Genomic DNA, 15,715 nt, shown 5'->3' with positions numbered 1-15,715 from the left:
TCTTTCCTCCTCTGTTGTGTGGGGTTTTCATGGATGCAGTCAACAGACATCCAAGTCAAGTGAACTGGAAGCTCGACATTTCTATACTCTGCGTGCATAGGGATGAACAAAAGTTAACCGCCCAGGGTGCTCTTTAGCAATGCATGCTGGACCGGAGCCATTATAGAAGCAGTTCGTACATGCTGACATGTCCGCGCTCTGGTTAGAGGAGAATGAATCGCTGTCCTTGTCGTTTTATTCAGTGCAAAAAGAGCGGATGATGTTCCTGTTACATATGCATCACATTCTCCACCACGCCATAACAGATACAGATTCTCTAGGGTCCTTTGTTTGTTTGTTTTCTTCCATTGTGTGATCACACACATTATGTATTTTTGTAGACACCGTACCATGGTATGCTTTTTCGATCCATTGGCAGAAAGAAAATCCCTGTATCGAACAATATATGTACTGAAGGGTTTTAATAACTTAGTTTGTCACATTTGGACTTGTGTGGCACCCTGGACATTTTAAGGGCTAACATTGTTTCAGAAATGTTATTGTATTATATTGTGTTAGTACCTTGTCCCCTGACAGCATTCATTTCTGGTTATTATAATTTAAAATGGTTTGTGTGACTTGCCTGCTTTCACCTGGAGTGGCTGCAGGACGATACTCGTTTTCACCAATAGGTGGCAGTAGCGGGTATTTGTCATGACTGCGCTGTAACTCTTGTCTAAAATCAACAAGTTAGAGCAGCAAAAGATCGTCCAGCAGACATTGATTTGAGTTATATTGTTATTTTTTTACAGGTGAGACAGGGTCCACAAGCGTCATGTATATGTGTGTTGATTTCAGTCACTTTTGCAGTGCCATGTTTTGATGTTTAGTAATTGTTTTAGTGGTTTAGTAAGTGTTTTAGGTCTGAAACGGGAGAAAGCTAACTATTAGCCACGGATGCTAATCGCGCTCGTAGTTTTCGCGCCAGTATAGTATCAGTTCAGCATCAGTCCCGACAGATACACACTACTTTGTTAGGCTATATATATGTTTGAGGTTATGTGTTCACAGTTAATGTAACTCTTGTCTAAAATCAACAAGTTAGAGCAGCAAAAGATCGTCCAGCAGACATTGATTTGAGTTATATTGTTATGTTTTTACAGAAAGAAGAATTGAACACAATAAATAAATATGGAACACACTAAATGAAGACAGGTGCCGTGTGTAACACTTGCACAGTGTAAAAATAAATAGTTTATGTGTACATTACAATGCATGAAATATGATAATTCATAAGGGATATTATTATGAAGAATGTGTAATTGTATGCATATGAAGGCCACGTTTTTATTAATGGTTAATGTGTGAATGGATTTTAAAACAACGTTTGCATAGTGCATGTGGATGTCAGTGGACTGTTTTTATTAGAAGGAAGTGTAGTTCCCAATGGGCAAGCGAGGCAAGAATACTCTTCAGTACCATGGAACGTTCCATGATAACGCTGAAAATACATGAATCCCATCACAATGTAACAGACCTGTTATGGGCTCAAGATAAGCAGGAACACTGGAGCTTGAGTGGAGTGGATTTCCTAGGATGCGCACAAAGTGTTGATGCTGTCACTCCCGCGTTCCTTCCTCCCGCTGATGCGTCACACATTGCAGCCGAGCGATGGGATGATGAGATGATGGGATGACGACCTGGACTAGCATCTGTTCGACAAATGTGCGCAAAAAAAACAACCCAAAAATGTCCCGTCATTTCATGCTGCTGATTGTTTTCAACTGTTTCAATCTTCCTGTTCCGTCTCCCCGTATTCTTTAGTCTACAGTACAGTACATGAGAAACATATTTTTGGGTTATTTTCATAGTTTTCAGTTGTAAAATCCCCAAAGACGAGGTTAAACGTGGCAATGTTTCCACTGTCTCTCTTTCACAGCCCTCCCTCTTTTATTTGCCACGTGCAATCTCTCTCTCTCTCTCTCTCTCTCTCTCTCTCTCTCTCTCTCTCTCTCTCTCTGTGGTTTCCTCTGGTGTGTGTTGAGACAGGCTGTGCAATTCTCTGCAACCCATGGTCCTTTCTCCCAGCCGGAGACACAGCGGGTGGCCCGGGCCGCTGCAGGCTAGCATTGTCCCGACAAAGGAACCCTGTATTATCAACTTGTTAGTAATTACTGTGGCAACAATTGAATAGCATTAGACTGTTATATATCAAGGCTGACGTTAGAAACCCTGTCGCCAGAAACAATGTTGGCATTGGAAGTTTCTGCAAACAACATGTGCTTAGCATCATCGCTTGGTTACGGTTCGATTCCGATTCAGAGCGCTACGGCGCAATTATGAAACGATTATCGATTCATGTTCATGCATCAAAATGTGATATACCAGATGTTTTTTCTTTGACTATCTGGAGTTTACTTCCATTATCTTGTATTAATTCAATATTAGTGACAAATAGAAGAGCTTCATCTGGAGGGTTTCATTTCCCAGCGCTGCAATGAGAACCAATAGGAAGATAAATAGAATTGGGCCTGTAGCAACAACCTTGTAGTAAAAACACAGACTTCAGAGTGTTCTGAGTCATTTGACATAACAAGCTGCCCTTTTTTCTCCCCTTTGAGTTCTATCTTCATCGGAAAAACAACCACTCTTTTATTTTAATTGTTCCCTATCAAAGAGTCAGAGTTGGTACAGCAACACCAACGGTAACAGTACATGTTGGATCAACGGTAAATCTGTAATCCAGAAGGTCTGTAGCTTTACCGTAGATCAAATGGGAAAACCCCTTTTACCCCCCTGATGGATGGCTGTTTTAAGGGTTCTTTAAGAACATATTTTCGCCTCTCTCTCCGGCTGCTCTCTTCCCACCTGCCAAAGAAGATGCCACCCAAGGGAGTTTTATGTCAGCAGCGCATAAGAAGTCAGCTCGTCCTAATCCAACTCCTCCAGATGCATTCTCCATCAGCACTACATTAGCTTAAGATGTTGCTTCCAATATGCACACATTATAGACAGATGAGAGAAACTAATCACGGGAGAACAACTCACTAATGCCAGTCTGTCCAAAATGACTAAAAGGTTCAATACTCATTTCTGCTGATTTCCCAAAGAGAGAAGGGGGGGGGGGGAGAACCAGGACTCAGAGAGGAATCCAGTCCAGTAAGCCACTACAGCCCATTAAATTGTTCATCTCTGGATTTATTTTGTTTTAAATTGTTTCGCTAGTGCACATTTTGATGTGCTTTCACTTGAATGCTTTGCTGTGTAGTGTTTGCTCGTGTAGTGAGTCACCTAATGATTCCAGCGTGGGCTGCGGGGAGAAAAAAAACATCCTAGTCTACTAGTAAAAGACCATTTTTATTGGGAACTAATTTCAACTTCCAAGGACCTCTCGCTGTAGGAACAAGTGTTTCTCCATTGCTGTTACCACACCAAAGGGAAGGGTTGCTTTTGTATTTTAAAGGCATGATGATGTCACCGAAGTGACAAATGAAGCTGGAGGATTGTACACAAGAAAACACGGAAGCATGAGTTGCTTGAGAATGACTTATTACCGGGGACAAGTGTCTCCTGGATCTCTTCACACAGAACACGAGCTGACGGGCCGCCGCTTCACGCTCCGCCTCCCGCTGGGGGAGAGGAAAGCAAGGAGGGATAATTACTCACTGAAATGAGTATCATGTTATGGAGAACATGATCTAAACAAAGTGAGAGTTGGGTGGGGGGATGTCATTTGAAAGAGGCAATATGTAATGTGTGGCTGGCATTATTGCGTTGCTTATAATTGAAGGTGGCCTGAAATCTGAAGAGTGGGCTCGAGATTGCTTAAAAAATAAGTGATAGAAGTGTTCTCTCCTCACAGGCAGGGAATTGTTTTTTTTTCCTCCATATATTTAACCGTAAATCACTTGAAGATTGCTGGATGGTGATATTCCGCACGACCCTATTTCCTTTTCATATACCCTCACGATATTATACTCATTTGAAAACAAAAAAAAATCTTAACCAATAGAAAACCAACCTACTTTTAGGCCTCTGCTCGAGACTGTCATACCCAAACTAAAAAGGGTGTATCTCTGCAACCACTAGGGCTATTTGAATAACTTGATGTTATAATAAAAGATACACATGTGAGATTTTGTTCAGATGTGTAAATATCAGTCCATATGTTACTGGTTAAGAGTAAACGAAGATGACACACAGCAAAAACGAAAAGAGTTCAGGTCCGCCTAGAAAAAAATCACTTTCAGGACGATTATCTCTTTGAAATGATGCAGCTGGAAGGTCCAACTCTAACCCAAATCATAGCTCAATATGTGAACATTCTCTAACCCAAATCATAGCTCAATATGTGAACATTCTCTAACCCAAATCATAGCTCAATATGTGAACATTCTCTAACCCAAATCATAGCTCAATATGTGAACATTCTCTAACCCAAATCATAGCTCAATATGTGAACATTCTCTCTGCAGAGGTTGACTTTGATAAAGTGAAGCAGAACAAATGTCGAAAGGGTTTAGTGCAGAGAAAATTCAGGCCTTCAAAATTTGCATTGGGGCATATTTGCGCACATCTGTGGCATTCAAATGTTTTCATTTACCAAACCATATATTTCACTTATATATTACTTATGGTGTTCAATACATCCAAATACAGCAGTTTTGGGCTTTTTTCTTCATAAAACAAGCTATTATTTACAGTTTTATATAACAATCGCTCAGTGAAATTCTGAAATTCACCTGCTGAGTGAGTCACCATCCCCTCCTCGTCAGCAGTTAATCATGGTAACGCCACAACATCACCTTTTACTGACACTGACACCTGCACCTTCTCTCACCGACCCCCCAGGGGTGCATCTGGTCCCTATGGTCCCCCCTGATTGGCTAGGGGCGCGTGTCCGTCGGCAGTGTGTGGGAGGGACCCCGGTGTCCCCGAGTCACGGAGAATTACTGCTCAGGAAGCACTAGGCAAGATAAACTGTTGACAGACAGCCGCCTTCCCACGCACACAAACCTTCGCCCCGGCTGACAAGGAGAGTCCGTTGGAATGATTGTTAAGTGGAGATTAATGGGGGCCGGTGGGTGGCAGTGACTTTGTAGTATTCTGTTGAATTCAGTCAGAGAGACCTGAATCTAATGTGTGGCAGTTTCTATCCGTACAACCAAACGATAAATCCAAAAAGAAAATATTTGTTTTGTTTGTTCTGTTTTGTCATTTACATCTATTCTGTAAAAGATTGTGCAGGGATTATGTTCTTGTAGGCCAAGCCCCAGGAAGTCAGCATCACACTTCCCTTGACTTTTCTCCGTTTGATTTTGGATTCTTGCAGTAAAATAAGCTCTGTGGCAAACAAACACTTATAATACTCACACTTTTTATGGTTTTTGATGCGTGAATGCAATCGGCAGAAGTAAAAGGGCTAATGTAAGATAACATGAGCATGAGTGCACACAACGAGGCGAAGAAGGCGCAGTGATGATGCTTCGTAGTTTTATTTAGGCACTTGTAAGCAACCTTTTAAAGACATTTAAAAGCTTTACTGATGTAATATATATTGTCGCACATTGACATATTTTGCAACCGCAGATCTTATGTCAGGCATCTTAGCAAAAACCTGAATGTGTATTGAAAAAAATCAAACATTAACCACAAGGCAATAAGGGTCTTCAGTACGTGAGTTCTGGTGTGTAAGATGCTAAAAAGGCTATGCTAAAGGTTTGATTGTCTCAAGAGTATTTATCACCTAGCTACATTATAATAATATGAAGTTTGAACTGTTGAACAGCTAGTGGAGAGTAGAGCCTCTTGTTCAGTTCACATGATAACAACTGTATACAAGTGTGAGGGTTCATTTTCCTCAACATCATATGTGGCCTCTGCGGTGCATAAGCACACTTTCCATATTCTTCTTTCGCCTTGAACACTTTCCCAAGTGTCCCCCGAGACGTATCGATAATGAGAAGAGACGGGGGACTCGCCCGCCGCTAATGACTGATGGATGGCTCCTGGAAAAAGGACGTCACGTTTACACGACGAACGAGTCGGGAGGATGATGGAGTGTGACACACAAGGCCCCCTCGCTGCTAAATGCACTCGGAGCGGCATTTATAATAAGTCGTCAACAGCCTTCTTTTGCATCACATGAGTTCCCCCTCCTGTTTTTCACGTTGCTCACCGCGGACATCAGCATGAGGAGACATAGGGACTATATCACAGCGGTTGAATATCATCCTGAAGTTTTGCAACAGAAAGGTATTACTTACAATGTGCACATGTATCCATCGAAAGGGAAATATATAAGTATGTATCACATCCATTAAAACAGAGTACAATTGATGTGTTCCAATAGTTAGACGTCGAGGGAGTCCTAACTCATTTTGAGTTAGTCTATATCTCCTGGTCATGCAACTGTTTTCCGAGAGTGCTTTGTTGCTTTCCCAGCGTTGATGAACAGCATGGGCTGCGTTGTGTTTTCCCTTTAGACCGCGGCTACTGCGACTGTGGGATGTGTGAGTGTGACGAAGGCTGGTTCGGAGAGGGCTGCCAGTTCAAGGAGGAGTGTGACCTATCCGGCAAGAAGAGCAAAGAGTTTTGCAAAAACCCACAGGGGGTGGTGTGCTCCAACAGAGGTGACACACACACACACGCACACGCACACACACATACACACACATATATACCCACAATGAGTCTTAGTGATACACAGTAGCAATGTACAAACGAGCATTGACAAAAGAATTTAACAAACAAGCTGACATAATCAACATAAAATATACACAACAATCGCATTCGTCTTTTGTATTTGTCTCTTGGCACTGTTCCACAGGCTAAAATGTAAAATGATTTTTTTGATAATGTTTTACACATTTTCTAACAAACCCACAAAGTCTACAATTAATAATGATTTAAAAAAAAAGCCACAACTTTTATTTCACTTGAAAGTGCATTTCTTTCAGTTAAAAGCAGGCGGCAACCTCTGGTTCTGCCGAGTGATGCCAATGTGGAAGTGTCTTAAAACTTGCATTCTCTCTTCTGACCATCAGGGGGCGACTACTCCAGAAGTCTATGAGAAAATGACTACTTCTCTCTTGATTTATTCCCTCAGTAAACATTGTAAACATGAATTTATGTCTCAATCTCTAGTCTTAAGTCAATGCAGCTTGATGTTCATTTAGTAAATAATGGTCCACTTAGAGTCAAACGGACCATAAAGCAGAGTATGCTTTAGGGCGGGTTTACTGTGATTGACAGGTCGCTGGCAACCAGAGTCGTACGGCGTCTCTACGTCACTCCTCCGCATTCCTAATATGGTTACTTCCGTTTATCGGTTGCGGAAAAAGCGAACATGCTGACGACCATATTCCATATTTCGACCCCGAACTCGAGGCTTCAAAACGCCAGTCCACAAACCAATGGGTGCCGTCACAATGACTATGCACACGTCTTATAACCGTTTATGCTTAAAAGAGACACTTTTAATCTCTTTGCTCTCACACATATCCAACAATCTTTATTTCCCTAACACAGGTGCACTGATACGTTCATGCAATAGAAAGACATGACGTTCCGAGTCAACAATACTGTGTTCAATTTGGCCAAATCACAAGCCAGAGCTTGTTTGATTGATGCACACTGCTGTAATTCGTGAGTCTGTGTCCGTGGACACATGATTGAGCGTTGCCGCGCTGAGGGCGCCCACTGTGACGCGTGGACGGCCTCTCGCCTCACCGGGCTGCAGCGCCTCCCGGCTAAATGAAGGCTGAACGTGCAGCATGCACACGGCGCTCAGGCGGAGCCTCCTGTTTGCACATCTGCAAACCAGCTGGGCTCTTTCAGTGCACCGCACTAGAACGTACACAACCAACCACTTACGGAAATCTTACCCACACACCTGCACGCTCTTTACCTTTTTTTTTTATCAAACACACATGAGCTTTTAACTGTGTCTGGCATCTTTACTAGGCACCTGCCACTGCGGCAGCTGCATGTGTGACAATAAGGACAACAGGGGTCTGGTGACGGGACCCTTCTGCCAGTGCGACGACAGCGAGTGTCTGGACGAGGACACCGGGGAGGTGTGCGGAGGTACGGCCCTGTCAACGTTCAATTATTCATTCATCAGTTCATTTTGAAAAAGCAACTGATGGGCTTTGCTTATTAGGCCTTCGTCAGAAAATCCAACCCTAGGGGGGAAGACTGAGCGATTGATGTGTAAAACTGTAAATCATAGCTTGTTTTATAAAAAAAAAAGCCCCAAACTGCTGTATTTGGATGTATTGAACACCATAAGTAATATACAAGTGAAATATATGGTTTGGTACATGAAAAAATTCAAATGTCATAGATGCAACTTTTGGAGACCTCGCCTGAATGTTCTCTGTACTAAACCCTCTCTAACTTTAATCTTTATCTAAGTCAACCTTTGCAGAGAGAATGTTCACATAATGTGCTATGATTTGAGTTAGAGAATGTTCACATATTTGTGTTAGAGTTGGACCTTACAGCTGCATCATTTCAAATAAATAATCATCCTGAAAGTGTTTTTTTTTCTAGGTGGACCTGAAACATTTTAATTTTTGCTGTGTGTCATCTTCATTTACTCTTAACCAGTAACATATAGACTGATATTTACACATCTGAACAAAATATCACATGTGTACCTTTTATTATAACACCACAATTATTCAAAAAGCATTAGTAGTTGCGGAGATCAACTCTTTTTATTTTGGGTATGCATTTTTTGAGGACAGGTTTTTTTTTTGCTGGGTTTTTAAAAGGTTAAGGTACTTTAATATGTAGAGCAAGTCTCAAATAGTGGCAATAGAAGCAGTAAAAACAAAATGTTGCATGTGTTGTCTTTTCTTTATAAACATCTTCTAAAAGTATATTTTGACATAAGATCCTAAAAACTGGACATTTAAATGAGTAAAAAGGAGTTATTGTAGAAATGTGACAAAAGTGAACTCATCAGTCGTCGCGTGTTCATTCTGATCTGCTTCCAGGCCACGGCCAGTGTTACTGTGGAAACTGTTACTGCGCTGCTGGTTGGCATGGAGACAAATGTGAATTCCAGTGTGACATCAGCCCATGGGAAAGCAAGCGGAGATGCACATCTCCAGATGGAAAGATCTGCAGCAACAGAGGTCTGTTTCCACGCTCCAAAGCCGCTGTACAGTAGTCCAATTAGTGCATGGTTTTTGACTTGACTGAATTTGTATAGCTAATGATAAACCTTCTGGAATTAAAAATGTATCCAAAATATAACAAATATGGAAGAAAATATATTCACACAAGCATATGCTGATGCAGATTATCACACATTCACAAATCAACGATGTAGTGGAATAATAAGCATGGCAAGGATGCTGTGCAATTTCCTAATCGTCACTACGGCTTCTAAGCCCATTAAAATCCACCCCATAATAGTGAGAATTGAATTGTGTTGCTTGGAAACATGAAAACAAACACTGCAAATGGGATCAAGTTCATTTCCTGTCTGTTGTCTCGGGTCATGCAGACGACCAGAAGACACACGCTGCATCCGAAACAGCATCCGATGCGCTACACACTCCATGTGTGTGGTGTCGTTCAACATGCGTTTGTGCTGTCCGCCATCGTCTTTTATGACTGATGCTGCTGCATTGCATTGTGGGATATTTATGCCAGTTTTGCATACTGTAATATGTCACCGGAAATACCGTTTGCATGCACTAGTTTGTTTTTCTGGTGTTGTAAATGTGTTGCAACTGCCTTTCCCTGTGCGTCCCTGCATCGCATAATGACGATAAATGATTCGGGAATACTTCAACGCTTTGAAGGCAACCGCTAACCCCGAACTAGTGACGCACCGGGGAAGGAATGAATGGAATCCAAAGGCAACATAGATTTATATACATCTTTGATCCGTCACATTTGACAAGAGAACCCCAGCTGCGGCTCGTCTTCTGCTCTCCGACTATCGCAGATGAAAAGGAGTCAGTTTTGACATCCAACTTTTGAACCGAGTATGAAAAAAACGAGATGGAGATAAAGGAAAAAAAAGAAGAAGAAAATAAAACGACTGGAGGAACACAGAGATGAAGAAGAATGCATTGAATAGAGGTTGAAGGAATCCTCATGTTAACTCCGCTGATCGTCACCAGAGCGTGGCGGACAGACAGTCGGGGAATCGGCTCCACTAACCAGAGCTCAAGTGATCCTGCGGGATTTCAGTAAAGCTCTCCAAAATTAATTACAGTGGACTGGCTGAGGACTGGCTAAGTGGTAGGGGCCAAATGGTAGGCTGCATGGACAGAGCCCCATGATTTATGGTTGAGTGCACACCCGAAACGGCATGAACAAACATCCACGGTGTTCATGTAGCAGCCCATTGTACTGCTGTTTAGGAGAGGAGAGTCGAAGGCCCGAGAGTCCCCGGAGGAAAGAACACAGGAAACACAGCCGCAATTAAAAAGTCAATCTCAGTTCAAATCCACCTCGACACACTTTCTTTTCTTTCTTTTTGTGTGCTCGCTCTACTAGCTCGACAGCGTTATGCAATGCATTCAAAAGTACTTGTTATCAGTCAGTTTTATTCATTCATTCCTTGTTTAAACATTGTTAGAAGGTGGAAAAGAGATGTCGGTTTTATTGCTTTGATTTAGTTTCCTTTATCTTTCTGTTGAGCAAAAGCTAAACTGTGTAAATGAAGTGAAACAAATATAGACATGGAATCACAAAGATTTGACTGACAGTGACAACCAAACGTGGCACAATGTGTTCTGGAGCGACTGGTGAGAACCTGAGCCCGGCTCACGTTATTTAGAAATGGATGAAAGAAAAAATGTTTGAGAAAGATTCTTTTCAACATTTAATTACGTCTCTTCAAGGCCAGAACAAAATATGATAATGCTGCTTGGCTTTAATTTGATGTGAAATTATACTTGGCGTAACAGATGTAAAAAAAATAATGCAACGCACCTTTACTGTAAACTGTCCAAAACACCACTTACCGACATGCACTGCCAACACATATTAAAGCAGAGTGTAGCCTTTGCTCAAAATTAAAAAAAATCCAGTATTTCACCCCCTCAAGTATTGTAAAAATATGTTAACATATTCCAACATCGTTTTCATCCTCCTGCCCCATTCGACTGCAACACAATTCTCGGAAGTCAGACAATTTGGTGCTGATTATAATGGGAGACAATTCCCATCCCCTATATATATGGCACGTCAGAATTAATCCTCCTTTTAAAGCACCGGCAAGATAATTCCCGGTGATTATGGGAAATGGATCAAGGACGATGATTGCACGAGAGGGTTGATTTGATTTCATCACCCTGTAAAGATGTAGAGATGAGTCTCTGTGCGAGGGTTGGAAATATCTCCTGCTCCACTTACGCTCCGAAATGAATGAGTGAATGATTTCCTGACGGGCACACAATAGATAGACTTTAATCTAGATAGACCCCCCCAAGCCCCCCACCCGCCTGTTCGGCTCACCTAGCCTCCGCCGTGGAGATAATAATACACCAACCGGCGTGCTGTCAAAAATCTATAGCAGCCACATAGCGCTGGGGGCTAAATACGTTCATCTACATGTGATTTCTTGATCACAACAATTTGACTCTGAGATAATATCATTGCACGAGGCACACAGAGAGGGTTGATTCCCCTCTTGTGTTGAAGGGGGGAGGTTGCTTTGTAGCCGGAAAACAGTAAAAATGCCAAACGTGCCGCGTCCTCTGATGGCGTCCTGGTTTTATTAGAGCATTTATTTTTCCAGCTAGTATACAGGTGCGTTAATCTGCTTCCCGTGAAGCCAGACTGTCACATTTGTGGCAGACATTAAAGTGCACGGCTCTATAAATCCAGGACTCCAGGGTTATGAGGGTGGTGAGGGAGGACCGCAGCGGGCCGAGGGCCAGACACGCGCCAGCCACAGCCCGCAGGCTTGCCAGCTGGCCTGGCTCCCCCTCCAGGGGTTCCCCGTGCTCTGTCACCACTGATAAGAGAAAATGGGATTTCCACTGGCTGCTGCTTGGACTGATGCCCTGGCTGAGATGTAAAAACAAATCAGAAAGAGACAGGCGGACAGATATGTAGATAAAGGAAGAAAAAGTGAGGCAGATGTTGGCTGCAGCCTAGAAGTAAAACTCAATCCTTCAAGCTGCATCAGTGCTAGAAGTAGAGTGCCTTTTAGAGTGCCTCCCTTTTTATTTATCTAGACACAGACAATGAGTTGTACTTACCATCATTTTTTTCCCCCCAGTTTACATTGTTGATTTATTTGGAGTACTACTATACAAAGAAAAGCTGAATTAACTGTGTGTGTGTATGTGCGGTGGTGTTTGCCGTGTGCGTCAGGGACCTGTGTGTGTGGAGAGTGCAACTGTCATGATGTAGATCCCTCCGGCGACTGGGGGGATATCCACGGAGACACATGCGAGTGCGATGAGAGGAACTGTCACGCGACCTACGACCGCTACTCCGATGACTTCTGCTCAGGTGAGCATGCTATGTTTGGATCCACGTTACCTGTTTGCAAAACATTCAGAGTTCCTCCTTAAAGTTTAGTCAAAGAATTGCACGGTTCAAGATGTCAGGAAATACACTTATTTGCTTTCTTAAACGTGAGTTAGATGAGAAGATCGATAGGCTACAATATACACATGTAGCTATAGCCAGCAGCTGGTTAGCTTAGCTTAGCATGAATAAAAGGGAAACGGGGGAGGCAGCTAGCCTGGCTCTTTCAGAAGGTCACACAATATGTGTACAAAGACCAACGTTTAAAAATGGCAGTTTTCTGGTACATGTGACCTTCAACTTCATGGCAACTGTTACCAGATAAAACATATTCCGGCATATAATCCCTTATAAAACTTCACACTTGTACAAATAAAACAAATGGGAGTCGTACTCGTTGGTGAGCTTGGAGATGCTGGCAGGCATATCAGGCAAGCTGTTTCCTGCTGTTTCCAGTCTCTATGCTAAGCTAAGCTAAGCTAACGTGCTGCTGGCCACAAAGATAGAAGTGATATCAATCTACTCATCTAATTCTCTTTTACCTAAAATGTTAAAGGTGCTACATTCTAAAATCAGAACATATCCGTGATCAAGGGATTGCCGCCACACGGCTCTCAACATGGTGACGGTTTAGCTAATGATGCTAACAGTGCGAACACAGGCAACAGTGCTCACAGAGCTAACAGAGCTAACAGTGCGATGCGTCGGCGATGGCGCCGTAATTCGGGACGCTGTTTACATAGCAAATAGTTGTTTGCTGCTATTTTTATGCTCTGAATTCCAAAGTAGTCACCGAAATAATGTATAGCTCAATGTTTGAGAGAATTGCAGACATTCACATCTTGAATCCCATCTTTCTCCATCAGTCTCTCTCTCTCTCTCTCTCTCTCTCTCTCTCTCTCTCTCTCTCTCTCTCTTTCTCTCTCTCTCACCCAGACCAGACCAGGTTTAATCAATGCTGGTCTTTCAGCAGCTTAGAGGAGGCCAGACAGTCAAAGCTTGTTTAGTCGATGCTCTGAGGACCCTCAATCTTCTCCTCTAGCGTGCCCGGCCCCTATTTCATTTTCATTTTGCTTTCTCCCTTGCTTCCCTTTCTCACACACTAGCTCCCCTTTTTGCCCCCTCCTCTGCTCCTTAACCCATCGAATCCCCCCCCAGCTCGGTGGGTCCGCTTGACTTAATGCTGTTTTATCAAAAGAATGTTCCATGCACAAAGCCCCTCCACTTTGTTTCACCTGTCTGCCTCCTCCACCTCTTCTCCTTGGCAGGTCACGGCCAGTGTAATTGCGGCAGGTGTGACTGCAAGGAGGGATGGGCCGGGAAGAAGTGCGAGCATCCTCTCTCCTGCTCCCAGCCTCCAGAGAGCAGTCTGAAGAAGTGTCGCGGAACGTCCAATTTGCCCTGCTTCGGACGAGGTACCTGGTCTTCCCCTCCCGCTCCTGTTGCCATGGTTACTGCAGCAGGCTGGCACTCTGTCGTCACCTCTTGGTGGAGAACAGGCCATTTCCAGTGCTTCACGTCTCTTCAACCATCCTTAAGAAGGCGTTGAAAGCACCAAGCGATCAAATCCGACAGCGTCTTTAAACAAATCTAAAAGCAGCCGCTCGGTGCGTTTTTATTGTGGTGCATGCGTGAATGTTCAGTGTGCGCCGGTTGGTACAGTATTCCTGCTTGTGAGTGTGTGTTTGTGCCATACATATGCATACATGCACGTTTTGTGAGATTAAGGTGCACCGCACGCCTGTGAGCCGTCGCTGGAACAGCTCTTTCCATAGAAACAAGCAGTGGGTCGATGTGTCTAGATTTATCGCACCGCACCGCATGCTTCATTAGTGGCCCTTCTGGACAGAGGAAGCTTGTTTTCCTGGAGCCTCCGGATGTCGGGACTAATACTAATATTCGGCTTGGCATCATTGGAAACCCTGTGCTAAGAAAAACAAAAGTTCCAGTTCCTATTCCCTTGAGCCTGTTGATTGATGATAGTAAGGTGGAAGTGGGAGGGAAGGCAGTAGTGTCTATTTCAGGGCTAGAAAATATTTTATTATATTATTCAAATATTGCTAAATCCTGATTGGAGCACAGAATGATCTCTTCTGCCTGCTTCTGCCGCCCATTCAAAGCAGGCTTGAATGTGCGTGTTTATATCGGACCGCATGGTAAGAAGATCGAGTTGAGCTTTTTATTAAGGGCCTTTAAATATTGCATGAATATGAGCCTGGACGGCACCTTATGCCCTTGAAATAACCTGGCACATTGTAGTTCTAGTTTTTAGTTTCTGCTCCTTAATTATTGTGCAAAAGTACATTTCCCACACTCTTCATATAATTAGTGGAGTGAGGCCCAAAAATTATTTTGCCCAATAGATGAAGGTAAACACATGCAGTCAGTCCATTAACCGCTTAGCTGCTACATCAGCTGCTATATGCACAAACCAGTGATTAAGATTACACATGCACACAGCCCAAAGCTTCTATAAGAGGGGAGAACGAATTACTCAGCTTTTGTAAAGCCGCGCTGCTTAATCTTTACAGGTGCTGGATATAAACGCCCTAGGCCACGTCTCCAATATACGTATGCGTATACTGGAATCTCACTCTGAGCCAAGTGAGCCGAAAGGTATGGCATTCATACTATAGTCAGGTTACACAGTCAGGCGGTTGGATGTAAAGACAGACGACAGCCTAGCAAATGGTGTCCGTCCAACATCCCGACATTTGAGTAAAGAAATGCTGTCAATCATCTATTGTACAGCTTACTTGAAATTAAATCAGTTGCAAGGTTATTCATCCATAGAATTTCCAGACAACAAAAAAGCAAAGCCGATATGATGGTAGAGCCTCGCCAGAAAGCTGCTGTGCCTACGTCCGGAGGTAACAATGCACAATGGCCGCGTTGTCGTTGTTCTCAGACTGACTGACAACCTGCATTGTTCCAAATAAGATAAGATAAATCGTCTCGCAGCCATGCAGTGCACCCTTAGCAGTCTTTTGAGGCGTCCCTTGTATCTGTATTTTACACTGATGCAGCAGCCTTAATCAATCAGTTGTACAGCGCCGTATGGGGCATTGTTCAGTGCACCGCTTCTCCGTTCATTTTGCTCCAAATATCGTTATGTAATTTTCTGGGGAATACCCATCAGTGTACTGAGAATGAGATGACAAAAAGAAAAGAAGGTAGAGGCGAGTAAAGCCTCCTTTGCTCTGTTGGTTTTGGGTTCATAATGCAG

General features: G+C 43.1%; 1 protein-coding gene across 1 annotated transcript in view; it reads left to right on the top strand.

Annotated features, from left to right (window-relative positions):
- Positions 1–15,715, top strand: part of itgbl1 (integrin, beta-like 1) — a 47,658-nt gene that overhangs the window by 8,906 nt on the left and 23,037 nt on the right. Inside the window, exons 3-7 of the mRNA XM_079231130.1 lie at positions 6,465–6,611; positions 7,945–8,067; positions 8,985–9,125; positions 12,331–12,471; positions 13,758–13,904. Coding sequence (XP_079087256.1) covers positions 6,465–6,611; positions 7,945–8,067; positions 8,985–9,125; positions 12,331–12,471; positions 13,758–13,904 — 699 coding nt within the window. The remainder of the gene's footprint in view (positions 1–6,464; positions 6,612–7,944; positions 8,068–8,984; positions 9,126–12,330; positions 12,472–13,757; positions 13,905–15,715) is intronic.

The sequence above is a fragment of the Taurulus bubalis genome (genome assembly GCF_910589615.1).
Source record: "Taurulus bubalis genome assembly, chromosome: 15".
Taxonomy (NCBI): Eukaryota; Metazoa; Chordata; class Actinopteri; order Perciformes; family Cottidae; genus Taurulus; species Taurulus bubalis.
This window is presented reverse-complemented; position numbering and strand designations above follow the sequence as displayed.